Here is a 27,427-nt window from a genome sequence, read left to right as displayed (position 1 = left end):
TTACTTCAGAAAAGTTTATTTTGCAATACATTCTATCAAAACTGTTTACCTTTTCAGTTTTGTAGGAAAAAAAAATAGATGTTCCAGCCACCATTTGCTGAACTAGTTTAGGAGCAAATACTTATGTTCCCTGAAAAAGATGAATACATCTTATGATTGAACTAAATTTCTTAGATTCTTTAAAACAAATAACCTTTTTTCACAGTAGCAGCCAAATAGAGTTCCAGCAGCTTAACTTGACCCATTCTATAAAGCTTTATATAAACCAGTGATTTTACTTCAAAAACACTGTCTTTGAAAGAAAGCAGTGGCAGGCAGGCATCAATGCAAAACATGGAATGATTAGGTCAAACATATGGCACTTAAATAGCTTATTTCAGCCAATCTCCATAAAAATGGTTATTTGTTCCATCCAACTATAGATACAGAAAAGAAAATGGAATTATTCTCCCTTGTGAACGCAAGTTTATAAAATTTTCAGAAGTTATTTGTGTCCCCAAACAAGTGCATCTTGTAAAAATAAATGAACTGTGCTAAGCAACTCTTACTATAGAATATATACACATATATTCCCTTTAAACATATACAGCTGCAAGAGTTGGTTCGTGTATTCAGTAGCTCTCAGCTTTCAGGCGGCCACCATCTCCTTCACTTACAAAGCGTTTCCTTCCCCTAAAATTAAAGATACAATAAGCTTTCAATTTTGCCTGTATGAGGACTGTAGAAATGAAGTGCTACAACAAGCAAAAAGCAGTGTGGATAGTAGTTATAAATAATGGGGTTGGATCCAAGCTTTTCCATACATAAGTAAACCCACTGGAAATTATGGGACTTTCATGCTTTTATTCTGTTAGCAACAAAAGACCTGCCTACAGGATTTTGGAAAAGTACAAGAGTGAACATCAAGATGCTATGAAAGAGTCCTTACACCTTTCAAACCTAATAAAGACTAGATTGAGAATCTAGAATTAGCAGTAATTAACACTTTTGTCCACAATTGTATGGAGATAATAAACTTTTGTTGTAACCTGGGTCAAAGCTGTAGTTTTGTTGGAAAAGTTGCTTGTAGAAGAATTATCAAAGTTTCATTAAGTTTTTACAAAAATAAAAATATTTAAGAACTGCCGCTTCCTCTGGTCCTAACCATCCCTAAGTGGAAAGAAGCTAATGCTTCTGGTACTGGCTATAGGACTAAGGATAAAGACAAACAAGATAAGGACATGAATTACATACCCCTTAGTTATTTATATGCATGTAGAATATAAACAAGTAGTAGTTTAAGTTAGAGGTCTCCCGCTACCCACTCACTTTATTCAGCTCCACTGCAGCTTCTAAAAGAGCTGCACTGCAGTTCAAGAAATAATGTTAAAATGCAGCTGCCAATCTGAAAGTAATGAACTCTACTAGCAAAGCACCTAGGTCAGCATCACTTTTAACTTGTACCACAGTGACTTTTGAGATATATACTGTACATACCTGAAAGGACAGAGGTCTCGTAATGGTTTTGAAATCAATCCTGCACTAAAGCATTCCTCAACAAACCTCTCAAGCACAGAATATGAATGGGGCACATCAAGATTAATGTCTGGGATTTCACGGTAAACTCTCTCATAACCCTGCAACATCAGAATTATGAGGGCATTTATTATTTCTCAAGTCAGAACTAAGATTTTAATGACAACTGAGCAGCCATAAATGATTCTAAACAAGCAGGTGGTCAAAACATGTTACATGTAAAAATACTTCGTTTTCATCACTAGACTGTACAGTAGTTGAAATCCCCCAACCACTACAGGCAGGATCAGGCAACAGGTGGGAGAAAGATCACTGCCTAATACCTTCTCAGTTAAAACAAACAATACAGAACTAATTAGACAAATACTTTGGGCTTATAAAGTAGGTTTCTGTGTTTGTCTTATTTTTTCATTTTAAAAAGTCATTGGAAAACACTCAAATTGTGTAAGAAAGCCAGACTTTTCTGTTCCCTAATTAATTCTGGAGCTGATCAGTTACGCAAATAAATATACCACACTATTGCACATTAAATAAAGGGGAGGATTATTGACATCATAGGAAGGGCAGAAGGAACATGGCAGTGATATTCACTTCCTACTGCCTGCCAATCAGCTAGATGGCCACTACTAGCCATCTAACTGCAGTGCTTTGGGCAGGGAGGGAAGGAGACTGAAACTCCATCAGGATATATGGTAGTGGATTCTTGTTTCTTCTTAGCTCAACCCGCTGAATGTAAAAGCTTTACCTTTTCTTCAAAGGGTAAGATATTACAACTTTGAAGCAGCCAGTGCAGTTCTGATCCCTTTCTCACCAGCAGTGACAGAGGGATCAGAACACAGCTGTCTTCAGATCTGTAAAGCCAAGATGTTCTCTATGGTCCCCTGGAAGTACTTAAGTGCTGCCTAGGGGGCAAGGGAAAGCACTTTCTAGATCTTTAATATGGAACACTTAGAAGTGTATTAGATGCACTTACTCTTTTCATTTGGTCCGTAGTAATGACAGCAGATCTCCAAAGGGATTTCAACAAGTCGAGCATCATTTTAAAATTTGTTTCGCCAGTTGATTCCAAAACCATCACAACTGCCTAAAATGTAAGTGCAAAAGAACTGTATCTTCACTGAAGTGATGGAAAAGGTACATATTTTAAGCAAGCAACAAAATCATGTGCTGTATGTAACACTATCTGCCACTTACTGCCATCCCCCATAAGCGACCTCTAGTGGTACACCAATAGCATAAGGTGGTCAAAAACAGTAGCGGACTGGCAATGTCCTATACAGTCCTATATAATATTGCTACTCCTGCACAGGCTGGGACTGTTAAGCAAAGTACAAGAATAAGACTCAGAAAATGTCAGTGATTATTTCATTCAAAAAAATGAAATCTTTTTAGAAGTCATATAAAATGTAATAAACATATTCAAAACCAATAAAAAAGTAAAGGAAGGGAAAGGTGACATGAAAGTATTCTTTTTTGAGATGAACAGATAACATGCACGACTGATTTTTCCTTCATTTTGAGTTTAGAGTCAGTTACTCATTGAAGGAAGCAACTTTTTAAAAAATCATGGGTAAATAATACAAAAAGGTATGGATTATTTAAGTTAGACTGACATAAGGAATTGGCCTAAGAGCTGTAATGCTACTGAAGGAGACATCTTGGTATACCACTTCTAGTGGAAAGATCATCATGCCTGTTGTATGGTAACTCAAGGATTGAACTTCTAGTGCCAGTTACGTTACTTATGTCAACTATAATCAAGACAAGTTTTAATGTTGTCTTACTTCATATACAAGTTCGTGATGAAAATGGGGTACTTCTAACTCCTGAAGACAACGCTCTGCCTCAGAAACATCTCCTGAAAGGAGGTATTCTTTCAACAGCATATCAATCTAATAGATTAAAATACAATACTGTATTAGCCTAGGTGTTAATTCTGTAAACTACAAGCAGCAGAAATGTACATTCAATTTCCATTTAAAATGTAAGATCATGAAAAGTCAGAAAAAACATGGCGTACAAGTAGCAAGAAACAAAAAACTACCAGCATATAATATACACAGCCACATAGTCCTTAAGCACAAAAAGATAGAATTTTTAGCATGTGTTGGCAATAGTAGTTTTATTTTCTGTAAAAATAAACCGCCCAACTATTGTTGATAACCTGGAAACAAGCAAATATCAATATATGTTTTCTGTACAAGTTGCATTAAAATCCTCTTCTAATACATAGGATTTTATTTCTATGTCTGTAAAGTATCTCTAAGCCAGCAATGATAAATATACATCTGAGGTTCTCCTCCAATCTGCATAGCAGGAAAGACTGGGCATAGCACTGCTGCCTAAAGAAAACTTGTGAGCAAATAAGAAAAGGTAGCAAATATACCTTTGCAGCAACAGCTTCCACATCTACCTGCCTGCCCTCTCAGGATGGTGCAGCAGGAAGAATTACATCTGCTTGGAGGATTGACAGGAGAATGGAAGACATCTTGCTAAGACAGCCACACTCCTTGAACCAGGCTTGTGATGTATAAGCTTGATAAAGCCACTAATAAATTACTATATTTTAATTAGTTACCTCTTTTACAAGATGCTTCACAGACTGCTGCCCACCTCCTGATCCCCATACATTGTCTATGCGTTTCCCACCTTTGGTCATACTTAGCAGTACCGTTGCTCGATCTAAAGCAGCCCTTTGAAGAGAAAGGTAAGGTACAGAAACAAGCTGTAATAGCAGAACAGCAGAAACCTTTTAAGTGTCTATATATTTGCCAGTATGATTAAAGCCCATACACTACAGGAATGATTTCTATATAACACTAAACTGTGATTTAGCACAATAAGGATGGGTTCAGCTTCCCAGACCTCTTATAAACCAGTGTGGCAAGCAGGAGTTCACAAGCTTTGCTTCTGTTTTGATTGACTGTATTTGTTATACCATCTGCAACTGGACAAATTATGGTCAATCTTAACTATGATTAATGGCAACAAGCCAACTTGGAACAATTGCCTATGAAGCTGGTTTATATTTACTAACCATAGTTAGGATTAACCAAACTGTTAAGATTAAACACAGTTTAGAATTTGATGATGCGAATGAAACAGAAGCACAAAACTTTTGCGCACATTGATTTCAAGCTGAGAAGTAGGAAGGAGAACATACACAATACTGGAGGAAAGTAGACTCTCATGCAACAGTAAACAGTGATACACTTGAACAAAGGCACAGTATGAAAATTGGTGTTAATGTTAAGACTAAAAATTAATGATGTACGTGCTAAGATGTTTATTGTAATTGAACATACAGTCCAATGCATGTTAAGACAAAAAAAGGCCCACAACTGCCAGTTTTCCCCAGCCAGCATGATTTTAACCTATGAAGCTCTATGTACTTGTAGTTGTACTAATGGACAGAACACATCTTCTAAAATCTACCCTAAAACTATGATCAACACCTGGTCCCTTCAAGGGAAACTCAGTTCGTGGCAACAAGGATGCCCTTCTCTATAGTAGCCCCCAAATGATGGAATGATTTCCCCACAGAGGTTTGCCTGGTGCTAACTTTACTATTGGCACTGGGTTACGATGATTTAGGCATTTAACAGGTTACAATAGCACTTGTGGAGTTGGGTACTGTCAGCTGCTTTACGCTGAGCTATAGTATCCTGTTTTTAGCTATTTTAACATCTTAAAACAGGGTAATGCTATCGAACGTTTATGTTTTACAGTTAATTATATTTCATATTGTGCTTTATTAATTGTTGTACACAACCCAGAGAGCTACATCTTTTGGGTGGTGTAGAAATAAAGTTAAGAAGAAGAATTAGGATTGGACCCTAAGTGGCCTAATATTAATAGGGGCTAAGCACCACATTCAGCATTAACTTAAGGCAAAGAGTTGTGGCTACTTCATGAAAAATCATTACTGCAATAAAAAATAAGCCTCACCAATATCAAAAACATATGCAAAAGATGTTTCCCTCTGTGTGCTGTTTTCCCCATTTAAATCAGACTTCCAATAGCTGTTTGAAGACCTGCTGGGAAACTAATTCTGCTCAGAAAGCACAACCACGAGTACAGTCATCCCCACATACACTCTTTTTTAGCATGCTCATGCTAACAGCTGCGCTGTGGGAATTTTGGAGTGGGGCAGTGTGGGCACCCATCATGGGCCACACAGGAAGCCTTTAAGGGCCATATGCGGTCCACATGCAGCTTAGCAAATGGAGAAACAATAGTCACTTGAATTTATTTCTCAAAATAATTCTGCTAGCAAGAAGCTATTATTAGCACGTAACAATAAATGCTCACATACCAATGGACTTGTTTATCAAATCTTCCCAAGAAGATAAATCCTTTCCTTTTCTAGTTAACACAGCACCCAAGTAGTGCTTGAAATAACACCACTGTTTAAACATTGAAAGTACTCTCTGTGCATATGTTGATGTTTGAGTTAGTTTATGTTAGCTTAAAGCAGGTCAAGTTCAGCACTGCAGCATCAGAAGAGGTTCCCTCAACATGCAAGTATGATCATTCCTGCATCACACATCAGTTTGTCTAATACTGTTCCCTGAAAATAGTTTGGGTGGCAAAACAATGTATTTATCATACCAAGCTGTAGGTGGGGGGCATATTACATATTCATAATTTTGTAATGAAGGATCTCTGTAAACCTGATCTAGCACTTTGCTTACTGTAATTGCAGGTAATAAAGCATTGAAATATCTGTAATTGTGAAGCATAATTCACCTATCCAACATATAGTACTTACCGAGCCTGAGCACAGTCCACAGTCCCTTTGTAACCATCTATGTAGCTACTGCGTAAAATCCCATCTCCAACCGCTCTTGCAATAAACTGGCCCACCAACTGCCATGAAAAGGAAATGTGCCTTTCAGACTGAATTTGAGATGAACAAGGTCTCTTTGATCTGCTATACTATCCACACCAAGCAACGATATGCCAAAGTGATGAAAAGTGTGTCAGCCATCAAAGTGTGATGCTTCAGAATGGAAGGAAAGGAGGCTGAGGCACTGCTAGGGTACCATGGATTATGGTGGCACCAGTCTCCTCCCTGCCTCCAAAGTCATTCTCTGAGGTCACTCCTATGACCTTGAAAAAACAGCTGGTATGGTTCTTCCTTCAGGGGGACAGGCTCTGTGCAGAGATCCTCAGCTACAAGGTCAGAACCATTCACCACCCTCTTAGCTGGTAATCTGAAAAATCTTATGGCTGTCTAGACACCACCTGACAGCCATAGGGTTGACCCGCTCATCATTTTAAACCTGAATGGTGGCATCCTCTTTAAAATTTAGATAAAGGTTTTACTGCACATTTATGTTATTAAATACTTTAAGTGTGAGCAAGATTACCATAGAAACAACTATTAGTAATGTATTTTCAAACAACCTGTGGTGCTCTGGGAGTGTCCAGTACCAATTCTGGTAGGTCTTTAAGAAGTCTGTCAAATGACTTTTCCACATCATGTCTGCCGACTACAGTCCCACACAAGTCAGCAAGGAGTTTAGAAGTCATCTCTCTATGACTGGCCTTTCCCTCTAATGCCAATGAGACAGCTAGCGCTGGTACACTGTATTTCATTTCACCAAGATTGAGATCTTTCAGCATCTCCTGAAAGTGGGAAAAGTAAAATAAAATTTAAGTATTGTGGCCTGGACTTCCTATACAACAGAGATGGGGAATAGATACACAGGGAAGGTCAGTACTCTTAAAATCCCTACCTAGTCTGTTTACCTTAAGTCAAGTTGCTTCCTTGGTCATTAGTGTTTGGATCCAGGCCTTCCTTCTGCAATATTATTTTCTACCTTTTTCTCTCTCCTTTAAAAAAACCCCCCAAAGCAGCCTACATCATTATCCTTCTGCTTTCACTTTTTTCCCCACAACAGCAACCCTGTGAGGTAGGTTGGCTAAAGTCTGTGACTGGCCCAAAGCTGCCTCCATGGCTGAGCAGGGACTAGAATCCAGATCACCTGAGTTCCAATCCAGTATGCTTAATCACTCAACACTGACTCTAAAATAAACTTCAGTGGAAGAACTCCATTCACAGAACATCCTTCCACCTGATTTTAGGGATCACCGCCCTCCCACAAACCAGAGCTCACATCATTCAGTGCATCTTAGAACTCTGCATTGCATTTTCAAGAATTAGAGGGGCTGTTATGGGAAGGAGGAGGTAGGGAAATCTACTTCCACCAATGCAGCTGATCCAATGTAAATCTGGACCAAACCAATGGTTTTTTAAAATTTTAAAAATTCTGCTTAGAATTCTTTGGAACTTTCATGTGGCACGGAACAGGTGTCCAATTTAAATAAGATGCCTCTATCCAACCAAACAATGCCATTTTAACCTACCTGCACTCCCCATACCAATATAATAAAATCCTATATGAATACCTGTAGTAGTGAACCACTTAAGGATTCTTTTTGATATTTAACAGCATAGAAATAGTACAAATAAATTAAATAGTAATTATTGCAAAAGTTGAAATTAAGATAATCTAAGCCCAAGTAGCCCTTTCTCCAAAAAAAGTATTCTTCATCTCATCATTAGTTCTGAAATGCAAGCCATGTGACATACCCCAACTTCATTAGTATCACCGTGTTCAAAATATTCCTGGATTATTGGAGTCAGTGTTTTTTCAAATGCTCTTTCATCCAAAGGCAGAACTACAGTTTCATAGACACAGTTATCCTGTTTTAAACAAAGGTATAACAGATTAAATAAGGCATAAAATTATATTGGAGAAATTGATATTGTTCCATTAAACAGGCTTTCCAATCATTATTCTTTAAAAGTGGCAGTAAGTTTCTACCTGTAATGCTTCTACCTTCACTGGTGAAAAATTGCAGTTCCACTGTAGACAAGCATAATATGAAGGAAGAGCTCGTGGCATGTTCTTTAGCTATGCTACAAATCTACATGCACAACCAAAGTATCAGACAAGAAAAATAGCAAAAATTGGCTACTCCAACCCCCTAAAGTTTTGTTCTCTCAGCTAGTAGCTTCAATACACTATCACCACTGTTGCCTCTTCCTCTGGGAGAAAGTTAACAAAAACACACAACTAGATTCGGACACCAAACTACCGTGGGAAAGGTGGTTTGTCAAGCCAGTGATATGAGCGTGTATTTATTAATAATACTTTTACTGCTAAATATTCTAAACAGTTTACATATAAAGCTATTAAAATAAATTTAAATATCATGTTAATAAATAATTACAATTATAACAATAATAAATGAGAAGAGAAAAAAACCAAAGCAACATCACTTAGAAGCCAGAGAAAGCTTGTGGGAACAAGTACATCTTCAGGAGGCATTTAAAACATGTAATTTTGCCCCTCAAACAGTATGAGGAACGATGTTCCAGAACATGGGCACTCTTACTGAAAAGGCCTTTGAGTATTATGTTATGTCATTTTATCAATTGTACGCTTGATTTTATTCCCCTCCCTACCTTAAAAGGATGACAGACACACACACACAAAGGCAAACTGTGCATTTAACAATATGTTGTGTAGTCCAAACGGCAAGATAATGCACAGCTACAGGCATTTTGCTAGCATTCTCTAGGCAGGGGCAGAAGCAGTAATTAGCTAGCAGTGGAGCTAAGCATTAGGAAGGGGCAAAATGAGAATCATGAAGAACATTTTGATTCTCTGCTTCGTTTTTCCAACAGATCAGCTATGAAGACAGACTTGACACAATGTGAATTCCCTCTCTGTATCATAAATGGCTTTTACCCATACATCTTAAGCTGGGATACCATTTTCAAAACTCAACAAAAAGTACTTAGCTCTTCCTTTTTCCAGAATTTTCTAATTAAATAATGGCACTCAAAACACAGTCAACCTAGATTGTGGCCACTATATTTGAAGAGGAGGAAAATCAGCTACAATTTCATTCAAAAGCAAAAAAAGTCACAACTTTAATCAGTTTGTAAAGTTCCATGGTTGAGAAATTTACATTTTCCACATTATGCTTACCAAAAAAAGCAATCCAATTTCTATACCAAATATTTAGAGACAAGATGTTCATCCTCAGTTTAGCTCAGCCATGTTATTCCTCCTACTCAGCATCCCACTCCCCATGGTCTGGGTATTCTTGGACTGGGAACACCAGCAGGGATAAAACAATAGGAACCACTATAGGATATCTTGTTTAATGCAACTCAGTATTATGAAGATCACACACACGACTTTTTCTAATCTTAAAGCAAACGTTCTTCAAGAAAAATTGAGAAAAATGCATGTACAATAATCATATAGCAATCCATGTGTTCTTGTTCAGTCGCAAAGTCATGCCCAACTCTCCACCACTCCATGGACCACAACATGCCAGGCTCTCCTGTCCTCCACTATCCCAACCCCACACCCACCATGCCAGTGACTCCATTTAGCCACCTCATTCTCTACTATCCCCCTTTCCTTTTGCCTTCAATCCTTCCCAGCATCAGGGTCTTTTTCAATGAGTCCTTCCTTCTCATTAGGTGGCCAAATTATTTGAGCTTCAGCTTCAGTATCTTTCTTTCTAGAGAACAGTCAGGGTTGATTTCCTTTAGAAGTCATGTACTCAGGTGGGAGAGCTGCTAAAAAGATTGCGCAAGGCGAGGAACACTCACATAACTAAATATGTTCTTACCTGATCATCATCATAGTTGGGGTCTTTAATATCTACTTCCTCCAAATCGTACACTTGTCCAGGCGTTCCCCAAACACCTTTACCTCCTGCACCACCTGGAAAAAAAGGTGTAACAGCAAAGTGCGTGATCCTGCCTAATCTTAGGAACTAAGCAGAGTCAGGCCTGGTTAGAATCTGGATGGGAGACCTGATTCCTGAATTAAGCAGCAGGTTGGACCCAATGACCTTCTAGGTCCCTTCCAACTGCATGATTTTGTGTGTTTATGAGAACCAAAATAAAATTACTGGGGCAAATTTTGCTTTATTTCATTCTAGCATCTCAAAGCAATCCACTTCTCAAATGTGCATGTCTCACAAAAAATAAAATGCAAAACTGTTACTGAACAGTATTGTTATGGTCAGAAGATTGTAAAATATCTTAATTACTCCAATTAGAACAGTATAAGCCATCTATGACAAGTCATTATCAGGTTTCTCAGTATTTGTGTCATATAATATTCATATTAAAATTATGAACATTGAGATTATTTCAAAATTCTAAAGGACTGAACAAGCACGATCTTATTTTGCTGATCTCTTCTTTATCCTTTTAGCGCTATCCAATAAATGCAATATTGTATTTCAGAATTGTATATTATGTAAGCTGTCCTGAGTGCTTCTGCAGAACGACGGGATATAAATGCTTGTAATAAGTAATAAATAAAATAAAACCAAATAGAGTTACCAAATTTGGGGAGGGGGGGGATCCCAACAGAAAAAGCAAAATGAGAACCCATTCAAATTTAGTAATTTCCTAATAGGTTAAATCTGTTTGCTAAAAAAAAATCAGAATCCACAGACCTTTCTTGGGTAGGCCCCTTCCCTTTCCTGAACGAGATCGCCTATCCAGATACTTTCCCTTTGGACTCGTTGGCACAGTGACTCCACTTTTCAGTGTTTCTCCATTGTCACTCACTGAGTCTCCTCTCCCAGAGTCTCTCGAAGAATTTTTTCTCAGCCTCCTCTTTGCTCTGGCATTGACTTTAGCTTCATTAATTGATGTTGCAGGGATCCAGTTACCATTGATCTCAGGTTTTGTTTCCTCAGTTCCAGCATTTTCATCATCACCAGAAAATGGGGTATCACTCAGATTATCCAATTCTCAAAAAAGATACAGAAATTTTTAACTATTAATGAAAGCAGTTATTTTTGAAAGTAGACATAGGTTTCATACATGATGAAAATTCCAGTAAGATTCCAAGCAGCATGCAAATCTAGATTATGTGTGGTTTCAACAGTATTCGGAAGGGCTTTCATCACCTTCCTATCCTGATTGGATGCCATCCATCCTGAGCTAATCTTTTCAGGATTCTTGATAGTTTCAGCAATGTCATCCCAATCGTTTGTTTGGAGATCTGAAACTACTGTTGACTATACCTGAGTCTTCTCTCTTTTGTTTTATTGCCTCCATTGACCCAGAGTATTTTGTTCCTTTGGAGCTTCTGTTTAATCACTTTAAGAACCCCAGACTTCAAGCACACAGTGTTCCTGGACACCTTATGGCAAAGTATCACTCTGCTTCTCAAATCACTTTTGTTGAATGACAAGTCCAGATAGCTTTGGCTTCGTCCACAGGGTTTCATTTCACTGAAATCAGTCTACTCCAGGAAAACACAGTTCTGTCTAAGCCTCATCAGACCCTTTCTTTTACAGCTGGTGTTCTGTCCTCCCAGCACCCCACCTTTGCTGAAGTGATGATCCAACTACAACTTTTCTCAAGGCTCCCTTCTGATGAAGCTTCATCATCTGTAGTATGGATCTAATGAGAGTCTAGGAAAAATATCGCTGGGTTCTCCACCCTATCCTCTGGAGGTTTTCCTGTACAAATTGTAACCTCCTGTACCCTCTTTTCTATAGTGTGCAGCAATTCAGTCTAATTTTGAATCAGCATTTGATCAGCAATCTAATCTCTTCGGTGCAGCCTGGATTTTAGCTACAGCCCCTGTTAATTATTTTCTCCACCTTTCTCAATCAGCATTCAGTTAGTGCTGTAGCAACAACTTCTGTACTCCTCAGTTCTCATCTTGTTAATTTGGTTCTCAACCTAAGATTCCAAGACAAAAGTTACCAAACGGCAGTTCTAATATTAGAAACCTGTTCACCAAGTATATCAGGTTAATCATACAAAGAGGCCATCACAGCATTAGGCACCACCAGAAATATACAGTACTAGCATGGAGATTCTCCTGATAAAAACAATTCACATGGTAAGGAACTTCAAGCTTTATGCTCCCTTCATATGGAGTCCCTATTACATGGAAATGTTTTCTATACAACCCATACGTGAACTTCAACATACAAGTTGGGCTGAAACTGCTGTAGCAACATGTCACTTGTAAGACACTTCTTACCTGTAGAGCTGATGTTCTCCGTCTGCTCATGTTCTATTTCCATAACTGTTCAACGTATTTTGACTGAAGTGAATGTAAACGATGCTTTACTGTTATTGTTGCAACCTAAATAACCGGAGGCAGAGAGAAGAATCTTTTAGTGCAATTTCAGGTCCAGAACCTTGTAGAAATTTCAATCTATAATATAGTACTGTATTTTCTTTGGAAAAATAATAGCAAAGTACCCGGAGAATATTAATCCCTAAGCCTATTTAGTATTATTTAAAATGGAATTGGCTAGATTAAACCAGATATTCCTTTGCTTCGAAGGATAATTTCATTTTTAATTCTCCATCTTTTTAAAGCTTAGGCTGGGTAACATATCCTTTACTTCATCCATCCCAATAGCCCTGTAACTTTAGTTACTATTATCCTGTAGCCAAATTCAGAAAAAAAACGTTCAAAGGCCACCCAGCAGGTTCAGAACTTTGACAGATTTTTAGCTAGACCAATGAAAATACACATATCCCAGAAATGTTTTAGGCTGCTAAATTTGTATTAAAATTCTGCTAAGGTTAACACCAACTCTGCTTAGGTAATTTGTTAAGATCCTTGCTTTTGCATGTGTGCAATATTGCTAACTGCACTGTCAAAATACTATGCAGATCAAATCCCCAAAAGATCTTTTATTCATTCTTTTGTGCTGAAGCAGGCATTCCTATTGCTCTGTTTACTTCCCACCTACTACATTTCTAGTTTTACTTTAAACAAAACATCAGTGAAATTCCTATTTCTAATCACATTTACTAGAGAAAGCATGGTGACAATACTTCCTTCAGAGGAAAAATGAGATGGAAAACTTATCAGAGTAAATTGTACCTGACTATATTTAATTTAGTATTCAATAATCTCTTTAGTGTTTCCACCAAGTATCTGCCCCATGTATTTCCTTCTCCCCTACCTTTCGTCAAGCAAAAACCAAGCATTGTTGTGTGGTGAGATTATGACATCAGGTCTTTCACATCATACCTCATAGCAAAGAGTTTTTCAGTATTATCTCAGCCAATCATTTAGGAGTTATGCAATGTTCTGAAGTACTTTACTGTTGCTAGAAGAGCTCCCTAAGGTCTCTCTCAAAAGGCAGAAGATGACCAACTGACTGATTAACTTGTGAGGTTAATAGCTTTCCAGTATTCCATTACATGCATCCACTCTCCTTTAAATCCAAAAAGGAAATACAATATTTATAAAGGAAGGTTTGAGCCTTACATTAAGGCTTAATTTAAAAATAAGCATTAAATTTACCACACCTGGGAGAAAGCCATACGGAGTATGCCAATACATCTTGTAGTTTTCAGTGGCCTCCGTACAGCATTTATTTTTTTCCCTTAAAGCACCCAATGATCTGCAGTAATCAAAGTTTAAAACTATGGCAAACTAGATTGTGGTACTAAGGAACTTGCAGCTTTTGGCACCATAACACAATGTAGGAAGTAAGTATTCATTTCTTCATTTAATTCTGGCACAAAGTAAATTAGTGGGTGAAAGATGTCAAATCAGAACAAATTAAAACTACATATATTTGGGACTAAAAGAATAAAGTTCACACTAGGATGCAACCCTATTGCAGTGGTCAAAAGTCCCTCAACTAATCCTATGCAGGGTAAATAAAACAGCAAAACTCTTCACTTTACCATCTTTCTGACCTGCATGTCCAACTAAATGGGCTTTTTAACTAGTCTAGTAACAGCATTTCAAAAAGGAAAGAAAAGGAAGCTGGAGAGGTCTCAGGATAGCTCAGATCCTGGCTGCTCCAGTCTCCCACCACCTCTCCTATCCACCAGAACACTTTCCCAACCCCAGCATGTATCTGACATAACATTCTGTGCTTGCTGTGAGCAGCAGCAGGAAGGTTGGAGGTCTGATTCCCAGCTGCAAGGTCAAACAGCTGGCTCTGATCTCAAAATCTAAAGTATCCTATGTCCTTCAGATACTAACTAGGGGCCATAGGATAATGAATCATAAGATCCATATAGGTTAGGAGCCTACCAGAAGTTGAAACTGGCAACAATTTACTCAGATTCAGTACAAAGATAATGCAGTTTTAATCTGTGGTGCTTGCACTACAAGCATATAGAAATCCATGTGCTGCAAACCATACAAGTTTCATCACTCTGCAGAAAGACAAAAATAAATGACCAGAACTAGACAAGATGGCATAATCAGTACAGGTTGGAAATTGAAAAGTGAAAGGAACAGAGAAGAAAGTAACAAATAACACTCTGCATATTATGTCCCTAGGACCATTCTAGAGAATGGCTTCTTTCAGCTAAGCTCCTATACTAGAAGTAACCTATACTAGAAGTAACTAGAAGTAACCTAACCTGCTTGGTGTAGTGTAAGAGAAAGAGTGTAAGAACATAAACCATAGGAGGTTCTGCTTCTCTAATTTATGTGCCCCCTTTGCTTTTATTTTCTCATCTTCTGCATAACTGGGACAGTTCCATGTTTAATTCCCTGTCGACATATATGGCAAATACAGCTCCTTAACATGGGAAGGGGTCATAAATTAGTGTCAGTCTTCCACATTCTAGATAGTCCTCATGGGCTGTTTGGAAGGTGGGGCCTTTGGTGAAAAAGTAATTATTTTACTTATAAAGGTTTGGAGATCAATTCCACTCCTATTGGAATAACTGAAACTAAAACTCATGTATGCTAGGGTCAAAGTGCCCCTTACAGATGATGTTTAAATACTGATTCTTAACTACTTGTCCTATCTAGAGCCTCTATGCAAAAAAGAGCACAAAAGGAAGGAAAAAACACACTGCCTATTTTCATAATAGACAAATAATTTACAGTATCAGGGTTCAACAGTACCCTACAGGGTTTACAAAATCCTTTTACAAACATGAAATAGTTTTCCCCCCTTGTGGCCCACCAAACCTGTTTCATCACAACAATAATTTTGTATAAAACATACTGACCTAGCTTTTCAAGTCATTTTGACCCCAACCACAAAAAATTCCCACAGTGTTTTGCCCCATATAACAATGTTATATTTGATTTACAAATCAGTGGAATATGCCCAATAAAGCAGTATGTGCCATCCAAAACCAAGCAGTATGGCATACAGTTCTGGCAGAGTTGCTTTTCTACAACATACATACATATCAATGATGTTAGCATATCAACATCTAGCAACTCAAAATATAGGTTGGACAGCAATTGATAAACTAACACATATACAGGGTTCCAGATAAATAACTGGTAAATTTTTCAATAGCAGGAAAAGTTGCTTAGAAAAACGTTTCTGTGGTTGGCACATCAAAACAAAACAGTGTCTGTTGCCCACAAATCCAAACCTCTGTACAACAGCACATTTGGTTTTCAAAAAGGTTTGATACTTGTTAGCTAAGTAGTCAGGAAATGACAGTGATTCTGCTTTCTTCAATGCATAAAAATGAAGCAGTCTTAAAGGCAAACCTAGGATTATTAACTACTGTATGTCCAAAAGTATATTTGTATCTGGACAGATCACATTTGCAGCATTTGTTTTCAATCTGTTATTGTATTTTAAACATTTATATTGCTACTAAGTTTTATTTAATATTGTAGTTTAAATAGGCATTTTATCAAGTTGTTTTTTATTATTTTAATTGTTGTGAACTGCCCAGAAGCATACCATATTAGAAGGTACAGAAAAGTAATGAACGAACACTTCCAAATGCATTTATTTACTAATGACATTGGTATGCCATACCACAATAGATAGCTCTCTGACCAACTTTCAGTAAATACAAAAACAGTGGCCAGTGGTATGGTGCCTGTGTCCTCCACTTCCCTGCAAAATATTATTAGTGTTGTCCACTTAAAATCCTATACTGTTTAGCAAATGAACAACCCAAAAGGATGAACTTCTCAAAGGGGCTCTCTTACTAGTAGACCTGGGTCTAGTGTTTATTATCACCTAGGATGAGTCTAGGGACAAAGCCTACTTGCTTGGGATATCAAAAAAGGCAGCAGCCTCAGAACAGGTTGGGCTTGCTACTGCTAACACCCAGTGAAGGAGTCATTTCCATAGTAAAGCACTGCAGTAATTATGTGCTTCATGCAACTATTCAGTCTGTTCTAATCACACTATTATGAATCGTGGCAATTGTACACAGGCTGCTAAGGTGTGTGCTATAGTTGTGAGATTCATGAGATTTGTTGCTGATGTTACCAGCACTTTAAAACTTCTGACTACTGCACTGCTTACGCAACTGTTATAGTAACTCACTGCTCCAAAAAAAGGGAAGTTCAAACTCAACCACACTATCACTTACAAACATACTGCAAGTCCTACATACCAGCTCTGATGTGTGATAAACTGCAGCATGAACAAATCAACTGCAACCAATGTAAACCAGCAGAAACAAAAGACAATTCAACAACAGATAAGCTCAGTCACTTCTGTTAATGCCTGGTAACCACTGATCTAAGAATATGTAAAACCCACAAAATGTTTTGTGGCAAGTAAAGTCCCCAGGCTAAAAGAACAGCAAAATTGGACAAACATCTGATCTGTTCAAAGTTGCCATTACACAAATGCTCCTAGGACTCTAAGTTTGACAGCTGGAATTGGACTATTGGCATGAAGGCCTGAAGTTAATACCATACTTCTGCTTAGAATCAGCATACACCTGAAAACAGAACAAAGGAGGATGTGGTTGTATGGTTAGCGGATTTTAACAAGTTTTAAATTCACATCTGTTCTTCAACCTTTGAATATCATGCAAAGCATGGCTTAAAAGGCATTTTGGTTTCGATCCTAAAAGTGGATAGCACTTAAAATTTAGCAGTTCTCTTACCATGTTCTTGAAATCAATCAGAATACCTCAAATCATTCTCTTCTGTTGCAAAACGAAGTATCCTATAGGAATGAAATATTCCAAGAGCTCTTGGTATCACAAGCCCCTGCTCACCTTATCACATTGTTTATGCAGAATGGACAATTAACTTAATCCATGGTACCAAGCAATATAAATATACTACACATTTATTAGGGGTTTTCAAAGAAACAGTGCTTTGTGGTATCTTTGGAAAATAAGATTCCATAGAGAATGTTTATAAACTTCATATAGCCACACTGGGAATTGTACCAATCCTTTTACTGATCCCCAGTTGATCCTCAATGCACCTGAGCTGGGATGATGCAGATAAGGGAATATTGCACAAAAACCCATTGCAATGTGATCTCTACCCATAAAGCATTAAAACAGAGAACAAACCATATGGGAAACAAAAGCTGACAATTAAGAGAATCTTATTTTGACATATAAGGTGGGGCCCACAGCCCTATGGTAGAGCACATGCTTTGCATGAATAAGTTCCCAGGTTGAATCCCCAGCATCTCTGAATATGGCTGAAGAAAGTTTCTGCCTGAAACCCTAGATAGCTGCTGCCAGTCAGTAACCATATCTGATTCAACTCAGTACAAGATATGTTCCTATCTAAGACAGTGGGTTTTGAATTGCAGTGAACCTATGCCACAATGCCTTCTCCACTACTGAACTTTTCAGTGCTAAAGGAGATTTTAGGGCATGTTGTATCATGTACTTTTTTTTTTGCACAGGCCTAACAGTTATCACCTTTGCTCCATGCAAAATATGTGTACAACCTAGTGCAGCTAATGTCCACCTGACATTCCCCAGGCATGTTGAACTAAAACTCCCATGGTCCACAAGGCCTGTGCTAGCTAGAGCTAATAAATGTTGTAGTCCAACACCACTGCAGGGCACCAGACCGGGGGGGGGGGGGTGGCTGGCCCACAGCACCTGCTCAAGGCTCCCCTTAACAATTGTTTATTAAGGGCAAGGCCATCTCTTCTAGAGAAGCCTGACTGCAGGTCCCCGATGCATATCAGTACACCTTCAGGCCCCTATGCTTCTGAAAAACTCTGAATTTCAGGAACATAGTTTGAACGTTGCAATGAGAGAGAAAAGGGAGTGATGACCTTCTAAGGCCAGTCCTGAGGTAAATGATGGGTAGCCATAGCAGATGTTTAACAGTCAATATTGCTTAAAGAACAGCTGCCTGTGCCCTTTAATATATAGAAATCTGTTTTTAATCAAGCTGAAGTACTTGTTCAGCTAGCCCAGTACTTTCTGACTAAAGCCAGTGCCTTTAAAGTCTTCAGCAGAGGTCTTTCCTCACCACCTGCTCGTTGACTGAAAGTGGCAGGAAACAAAGAACGTGCGGCCTTTGGTACGCAACGCAAGAGTAGGAGTTGCAGTGCTCGTTAAATATCCTTGGACAGCTGTGTGTCTCCCCCACGGCCTAGGAAGCCAGCAAGGGGGCTCACGCCACACGGAGCAGCCTGTGGGAGACGGGGAAGAGGTTCGGCTTGTCTGAGGGTTAATGCGAACAGTGACGGCATGAGACGGGTGCACAAAGCCCAAATAACACGGGCGTGGGGAGAAACAGCGGTCCCTTGTCCGGGCAGCCTCTACCACATGGCCAGCGAACGCTGTGAAAAGGAGACTCGCATTAACCCTCAAAAGCAAATGCGACATTTGGCCGAGAATGCTCTACCCCTCACACACACATGCAAAGTTCACTCTCGCCAAAAAGGCGACCCCCCTCCCGAGCTCACGTTTCGGGGGGAGGGTCGCGTTACCGTAGGCGGTGGCCCGGGCCTGCCCCACCGCTCCCCCCCCTCAGCCCCGCCGCGGCTGGCCTTTTCCCCGTTTATGTTTGTTTTTGTTTCGCCCAGCAACACTGCCACGAGCGGCCAAATCTGATTGGTCTGGCCTTGAAGGCCGCAGCCAATGGAAAAGGAAATATATCAGGTGATCCGAGGGGGCAACAGAAGCGCGATCAAAACGAGGAGGAGGAAAAACGGAGTCATATGACGTGGACGAAACCATTTGAACTACGGATAAAGGGGGGATTAATGCCAACGATTGTTCAAGGTACGACGGAGAAAAGCCACCAAGCGTTCTGGGGCTCCGCAGAAAACATTCTCAGCTCTCAACTAATAATTGCTTTTGCCTCCTTAGCTCCTAAGTATTTACTTTTCTAATCTATTAAAATATAGTGATTAATTTAACCCAAACATTTTCCAAAGTCTATGCAATTACAGAACCGCCTTCCCCAATCTGCTGCCAGTCCGGTATTTTGGTCTACAACTTTCATCATCCCTAACCATTGGGCCTGTTGGCTGGGGTTGCCAGGAGTTGTAGTTCAGACATCAGGAGGGGCTTTAGACTGGGAACGACTGTTACGGGCAAATGCACTTTTGAAGTTATTTTAATGGGATTTTCGAACAGATCCCTGGAAATGGGTCAAGTTCTATTCAATGGAACTTAAAGGAAAACCTCCTCAAAGTGGGGGATGAAACCAGGAGTCGGGGGATTTGTGCTTTTCACATCTGATCCACGTACAGATGTGCAGGAGGTGGAGTTGTTTCAGCAAAGAGATACAGTAAAGACAAACGCTGTGACTATATTAGGATAAAGAAACTGTCCTTCAGTTGCATGACAGCCCGAAAAGTGGTGTTGAACTTGCTTACCAGAACGTTCCATTAAACTTAGTGGGACTTGTTACTGACTAAACATGCATAGACTGTGCTATTAGAATAAACTCATAAGACTTAAAGACAGCATGCTTAGGAACTGAGGAAATTGTCTTAGTCAAACCATTCCACTGGTGCAGTTTATTTTACAAGGTTTGGTTTGGTTTTGGACAAATACAGGATGGAGATTAGATCTTATAAGACAGCAGCATTTTGTGCCTTCCACCATATTGTGTCACGAGCAGCTTTCATATTATGGGGAAGATTTTCATTCTGCTTCTACCAGGTACCCAACTGGAATGTAGTTTCCAAAAAAAACAAAAACAAAAACAAAACCCTGCCTGGTGCCCACATTAAACTCTTTTCAGCACTGCATGCAGAACTATTTTCCCAGGTAGTCTTTCATTTTCTGCTTTAGGTCTGTTACTGTATTTTAAGTTTTCCACTGTTACGTTTTATTTTTTATCTTATTCTGTGTTTATTTTATTATATTGGATCTTATCATGCTGCATGCTATCGCTTTAAATGTTATGAACTGCCTGGAGACTTTAAGATGCAGAAGAGATAGATCTACTAGTTATTTCTCTCTCACCAGAGCTCCTGCCCCAGAGCAGTGCTGAATCAGATCAGTAAAAGCCTGTGGTTAGACACCTGTTCTTAAGGTAGGGTATTTCCACTTTTAAGGGTACTGATTCACCTCATTTACTAGGCAACTAAAGCAGATGACGCTACAAGATACTATTCAAAATTAAATGTATTAAAAATGCACAAGCCACAGAACTGCCAATCAACTAGCTAATTATTGTGCAGTTGATACTGCTGAAAAGGCTGGTCTAAGTGGGTTTAGGGTTTACTCTAAGATCAGACAGGAATGTTCCTACAAAGCTTATGATTAACCTTACTCCACCCTCTCAAAAAGACCTTTTCCTGACCTTCCAGTTATCCAGTATTATTTGCTCTGAGCCTCCAAAATTACATACTATATCCAAATCTGAATGCTGGACACCTGCTCCTAATTATAAATTAATACTGAAATTTATAAACAGATATTGTGAGTATTGGTGCTTTCTGGCAAGGCAAGGCAAGTTGATATACTCCCCAGGGCACTACTTGCAGAGATAAATTCATGATCACTCTGCAAATACATCCTGTTAGGTACAGTTCAATTTGAATTTCAAAGGCTGCAATTGAAAGCCAGAGCCTCAAGGACAGTAAAACCTTGTCAGGAAAGAGCTCTAAAAGAAAAGAAAGGTTCATCTTGTTACACCAAGTCAGAAATGATCTGTGTACCACTCAAAACATCTCTTACCAGATATTTCAATACTGCAAGCATCTGATAATCTGACTATTAGTTATACATCCATAATGACAACTGTTGATTTACAAGTAACTTGCTGATTTGTCTATGAAATAGGACTGTATCATTTTAAAGTTGAACTACCCTTGCAGTGGCCTAGAAACCCCAAGACCTCCTTTTCCTTTAAGACTTGTTACAGGGAGAAATTCAGGGTGTGAACCATTAGCTAGCATGTTGATGCTGTGATACAAACGTCTTCACTGAATAAATTGTCTTCTACACTGCCTATCGTAAAGGCACAGGAGCCCAGATAGAAAAAGCAGTGAGGGTAAACTTACCCAGACTGAAGGAATGAATATAGAGCCTCCCCTTTCACATTAGTTCCCTGGAATTATTACAGATTTACACAGGTACATTCCCTCTCCACACCAGAGAAACAACAAACCAACTGTCAGATTGTATACAATAAATCACTGGTATTGAACCTTTTTAGTAGCTAAGTCAAAATTACAGCATGAGACTGTGCCACTTATGTACCAGAACAAATATGCAGCTTTCTTCCACGCTCCTGTTGGTTTCTTCTCTCTCATCCAGGAATATCACAAACTCCATTAGTAAGAACATAAGAAACTGCCTAAAGCTAAGTCCGGCCACTGGTCTATCTAACCATGGTGAGCCACTGCCAATCAGGCTGGGATTTTTCTAGGCCTTCTGCATGTACAGCACGTGTACTATCATTAAGCTATAGACAAAATATACTGTACTCAGTTTATAGCTCAACCAAGCAAACTTCCTTTCAAGTTTCATGTGTGCAACTAACAACATGACCTATCAGCACCAAATGACTTTTAAAATTATAATTAAAAATCCTGCAAAAGCCACCCTACCCCACCTTACTTTATGCACAGATCAAGTAGCAGGCATTAGAAAGAGTGAGCATTATTTTTACATCACTAAAGAACAGAACCAAGAAATAGACTTGATACAAGCCAGGAGGAACAGACTTTAAAACTCCTGCATCAAAGCTGCCCTAAGCACTATACTGTTCTGCTTCCTACAAGGTATCCTTTGAAATGCTGCATAAAACTCTGCAAGATGTTCTAGGCTGTAATTCAGTACCTGAGAAATTATGAGAGGCTCAAAATGAAGCTACTGTTTCTTGAAGAATCCCAAACCATGCTGTTGGAAAGGATCAAATTCAGAACCATCTAACTTCAAAGAGAACTGAGGAAAGATAAATGGCATCTTTGAAAGTTACTTATATTCACATATATGCACTCCTACTATGCCAATAACGCCAACTAATTCAAGCAAATCACACCACTCCAAACAGCTGTTCAGGGGAAAGCACTGACCTGGGAAAAGCATTCTTTCCTTTCAGAGAGTTCATAAAAGCCAGATCCATTTATAAGAGTCATACTGCTTGATCCAACCTGCTACCTTTAGTTGGGGCAGTGCTTGTTGTACCAAAGGTGAAGAACATAACTGCAAATCACATCCTATTCAGAGAGGAAAGGCCCTCCCTTACCCACACCACTGGACCTTAAATGAAGTACCAAAACCGGCACTACAAGATTTCCTTCATTAAGTACAGTCTGTTTTGAAACCCTGAAAGATTTGGGTGCATGTAATAGAGTACCAATAACCATTAGGGAGGATCAAGGTCCCAAATATTACCAAAAACCCTTAAAAATAAAGAAAATATTGACGGAGAAGGACATTACATTTAACTTTAAGGCACCCACCAAGCACATAATAAAATGGATCGGTTGACGCGAGGTACGGTTGCAATCCTATACGCACTTACTTTAGACTAAGTGCCATTGAATCCAAAGTTTACAGATTTACACTTGTGAGTAGACGTGCTAGGATTACGCTTCCAACTAAGATCGTGTTTACTCAAAAGTAAGCATGGTCGAGGTTTTTCTCCGTGAAGCAGAAGCGCAATCTTATGCACCGTTTAGCTCGGATGAGAGGAAATGCTCATAGGACCAGGCTACATACCCTCTCAGTCCACACACACTTTTTGGAGGATCTACTGAACACAGCGCTTACTTCAGAGTAGAAGCATTACGCATCGGGCTGCAGGTCGCCTAATTGTGCAGCCTTAACCTGCACATGCTTACATGGGGGAAAGGTCACCGAAGGCTACAGCAGAACTAATATCCGAATAAACATCGATGCTCATAGCGTTGGGCCGTGATAGCTTTTTAAAGCTAGTTTTCTGGTTTATCACAGCTAAATTTCTGAAACACTAAGAAAGCCAACCACACAATTTCCCTTTCCTCTAAGTTCCTCAAACCATTACAGGAAAAATGTACATCTATTCGCTTTTAAAAAATGAAGGAAAAATCCGGTGTTTTAGAAACAGATTCGGAACCGCCCCCATTTGTTCAGACGCAGAAAACACCACATCTCTCTCTAGCCATTGCACCGAGTTCTTTCTTGAGCCCCGAGGCTCGTGGGCTGCTTGTTTTCATGCCTTTCGATTCGCTTCGCAAGAATGGCAGAAAGACAACTACCCCTAAGCTACCATGTTCTGAAAAATTTAAAGCTTCGAAAGTCACCCTTTTTCTCTTCCTGCTTTACTCGGTAGCTGTTAATAGCATAAAACCCAGACACTCAACTAACCCTCCTTCCTAGCTCTTTCGCTTCGACAGCACCGCATCAGCTCCTTCCTTCTGTCTCACTTGTGGTTGTTTTCAAACACAGCTTCCCCCCACGTTTAGCCCACGGGTAGCTCCACCCACAAAGGACAAGCGGGCAGACTATTGGAGAAGGCGGCCCTAAAATTAGAATAATCCCACCCCTATCGCCTGGCACGTCTGTGTTGCTAGTCCGTAGCTGCCATGTTTAGCTGGCGTACTTCATTTTGTGTCGATGCGTTCGGAGAAGTTTGTTCTTTCAAGGCCTATCAATAATAAATCGAGACTGGGAACTTCTACCGCACCTGCCCGAGAAGCCCTATTCAATAGGGCCTATTGCATTCAAGTGTTATTTCTGACTGCACATTCATAGGGTTGCGTTGGAAAGCTATAAGTCTAAATCAGGTTACCTGTTAGCAAGTCCTGCTGAAGACGATGGCGTATGCTTCTGAATTAAAAAAAAAAAAAAAGGCATACGCATGCAGTGCAAGGGTTCCCATAGAGATTTATAGGGCAGCGATTTGACGAGTTATGTTCGTTCCCTTTTCTCAATTGCCTCGCAATGACTTCAAATCACATTTTTGTATGGAAAGAAATCAGCAAACCCTTATCTTTGAATATTCGCGAAGTGATGAGTTTCGTTCGTCTTCATCTCACCCCAGTGTTTACTGGAAGGGAAAATACATGGTTCCGTGAGTTTTACTGTTCAGGAAATAGTAAATTTCTGTTGATTGCAGTCTTACATCTCAGTTCTAGAGAAATGGACACCATATTGGGGAATAAACACGGATTTCAATAGAGGTGAACTCAAAAGAAAAAGCGGAGGAGGAGCTACAGGGGGCGCGGGGGAGGCAAAGGGACAGTTGGCTGCAACTGGAAAGCGGCGTGTTTGGTGTGGCAGGAGAGTTGAGAAAGTGGAGTTTTGAGTTCAAGGACGAAAGGAAGCTGAGCTGCCCTTCTAGCAAATTATTGCAGCCACTCCACTATATGCCTTGTTTTGTGCGACAAGGTCGATGTCTGACTGATTCAGCACACAAGTGAAATTTTTGATTTTTTTTTCCCCATCCCTGTCTAAATAAGAATGTTAGGCTTCGATGCCGCATCAGACTGTATTAGTTTAGTCCAGGGTTTAATGGGTGCCAAGGGAACTAAGAGCTCTGCTGTCTGACTCAGAAACATATATGAAGGCACATGAAAGAACAGTGCCTGTGAGCATGTGCAAAGTCCTTCTTTTACATTGCAGACAGGCCCTGCATATGGTAGATGCCCAGTGTCAGGCAGACATTAACGCTGCCAACATCTCTTTTGAAAAATCCATCCCTGGTTTGAATGCCAGTTCAAAGAAAACCTTTATGAAGTACAGACCAATTTCACACTTGCCACAAAATAAAGTAAGGGTGTTAGCCTGAGGCAGCAGGCCAAATGGCCCTCTTGGGGTCTCATATGACCTTTCTTAAGACTGAGTTACTTTGAGTAAGAACTCTAGGCCACAATATTTATTGAGTGATTTCATTTCTGTAACCGCCCAGTAGCTCTTTGGCCATTCACAGCAAATAATCAAATGCAAATGATGCAATAACAATATAAATGTAATACAGCATGCAATTCCAATTTGTAAATTTAAATCTGCTACAAATTCCAGTACACAAAAAATACAAAACAGTTTAACATCTAAAACACTTCCATTAAAAACTAGACCACATGCCATTAAAAGCAGAGGGTAGTTCTAAGGCTGAAAAGATGATAATGTTGGCACCATGTTATGTTGTTATTAATATGTTAGTAATTTAATCCTGCCTCATTTGCCCTCAGTCCCACCCTCCACTCGATTTTGGCCCCTGTTGTTTACAAGGCTACCTGTACATCAGCACTGGGGTACAAGTTAATAGCTTCATTCTTAGCCACTGGATAAACTTTCAAATACTCTAAAGGTAATCCCGTGCAGAATGCATGGTGAGAATCAATTCTTGCTTTAACTAAGAAATGTATTACCATAACCAGCCAGATCTGACTTTCTCAGGAATGGGTGTAGTTGGTGTACCAGGACAAAGGTATTCCTGCCTGGCACTGCTTTCTGATCATCCACATGCAAAACCAAATCCATGCCCACTCCTAGATTGCAAACCTTCTTCAAGAAGAGTACTACCTCATCCAAAGCAGCTCTCTCTCCTGCCAGAAGCATGTCCGAATCAAGCTTCGATGTGTTATTTATACATTCATTCATTTTCTAACTTACATGCCATTCAATAGTCTCTAAGTGGGTAACAATATCAATATACAGCCAACAGGTCAAGTACAGGGGGAAGAGGGGAGAAAACCTGTTGGAGCAGAGTAAACAATTACAATGAGGTTTTAAATTCAGGTTTCATAAATTCTGAGAAACAGGATGTTTTTTGCCTGGAGCTGAAATGAAAGTAGAGATAGTATCAGGCGGGCATCTTTAGGAAACCCATTTCAAAAGTTGGGGGCAGCCCCTGAGAAGGCCCTTCTTCTAAATGCCACCCCTTTTACTTCTTTTAGGGATGGCTCTCTCAGAAGGACCTCATTGTCAGATCTCAATGGGTCAGTAGGAGTATATTGGAACAGGTAGTCCTTCATGTAACCAGGTCCCAAGCCATTAAAGTGCTAGTTTTAGCATAAAGGTCTTTAACGTTAAAACAAGCACTTTATATTGAGCCCATGCTTCAAATGGAAGCCAGTGTAATTTATATGGAAAAGGTGTTATGTGGGCATGCAAACTGACATCCGACACCAGACACACAGCCCTATTTTGGGCCAGTTGAAGTCTCCAGACTGTCTTCAGAAGCAGGCCTACATAGATTGAATTACAAGAAGCTAGTTGGGGTATTACCAGCACATGAATGACTGTGGTCAGGTTCTGTCTTTTCAGATAAGGCCATAGTTGCCATATTTTCTGCAGCTGGAAAAAGGCACTCCTTGATACCAAGTCCTATTGAGTTTCCAGTGAAAATTTTGGGTCCAAGAACGTGCCCAAGTTGTGGACCCTGTCCTTTAGGGAAAGTGTGATCCCAGCTAAGACTGGACAGTGGCTATCTAATCTGTCAGATGGAACATTACCCAACAGCACTTCCATTTTTTCTAGACTGAGTTTCAGTTTATTGGCCCTCATCCAGTCCATCACTGAACTCAGACAGTGGTTCAGCACAGAGATCACCTTGCCCTGATCCAACGTAAACGAGAGGTAGTGCTGAATGTTGTCAGCATATTGCTGATACCTCAGTCCAAACCTCCTGATGATCTCTCCCAGCAGTTTCATATAAATGTTAAAAGTATGGGGGATAGTACAGAGCTCTGTGGAACCCCATGGAATAATTGCCATGGGGTAGAGCAGCTATCCCCCAGCAAAACCTTCTGGACATGGTCA

At 39.6% G+C, this 27,427-nt stretch overlaps 1 protein-coding gene across 3 annotated transcripts; it reads right to left on the bottom strand.

Moving 5' to 3' along the window:
* PDCD4 (programmed cell death 4) lies at positions 1-24,106 on the bottom strand. Of its 3 annotated transcripts, none has more exons than XM_044438600.1 (13): positions 24,029-24,086; positions 13,575-13,761; positions 12,567-12,671; positions 11,017-11,316; positions 10,177-10,271; positions 8,114-8,227; positions 6,925-7,146; positions 6,287-6,384; positions 4,094-4,208; positions 3,300-3,407; positions 2,489-2,599; positions 1,477-1,616; positions 1-672 (listed from the first exon to the last, which is right to left on the bottom strand). In XM_044438600.1, the coding sequence occupies exons 3-13, from the start codon at positions 12,607-12,609 to the stop codon at positions 612-614; spliced, it is 1,407 nt and encodes a 468-aa protein (XP_044294535.1). In that variant the 5' UTR covers positions 12,610-12,671; positions 13,575-13,761; positions 24,029-24,086; the 3' UTR covers positions 1-611. The 3 variants fall into 3 exon arrangements, with proteins under 3 accessions (XP_044294535.1, XP_044294527.1, XP_044294545.1); XM_044438592.1 differs by lacking the exon at positions 24,029-24,086 and adding an exon at positions 14,595-15,425; XM_044438610.1 differs by lacking the exon at positions 13,575-13,761 and having other exon boundaries at positions 24,029-24,106.
* Positions 24,107-27,427: the final 3,321 nt, after the last annotated feature.

The sequence above is a fragment of the Varanus komodoensis genome, unplaced genomic scaffold, assembly GCF_004798865.1.
Source record: "Varanus komodoensis strain SLA01 unplaced genomic scaffold, ASM479886v1 scaffold1, whole genome shotgun sequence".
In the NCBI taxonomy this organism is placed as follows: domain Eukaryota; kingdom Metazoa; phylum Chordata; class Lepidosauria; order Squamata; family Varanidae; genus Varanus; species Varanus komodoensis.
The sequence above is the reverse complement of the archived record's forward strand: the minus strand, read 5'-3'. Positions and strand labels throughout refer to the sequence as shown.

Coding starts and splice junctions, on each gene's coding strand:
- PDCD4 (XM_044438610.1), bottom strand. CDS start 12,609: ATGGAAATAGAACATGAGCAGACGGAGAACATCAGCTCTACAG. Junction 11,317..12,566: donor GGAGAACATCAGCTCTACAG/GTAAGAAGTGTC, acceptor ATCTTTTTTGAG/AATTGGATAATCTGAGTGAT. Junction 1,617..2,488: donor CTACGGACCAAATGAAAAGA/GTAAGTGCATCT, acceptor CTGATGTTGCAG/GGTTATGAGAGAGTTTACCG.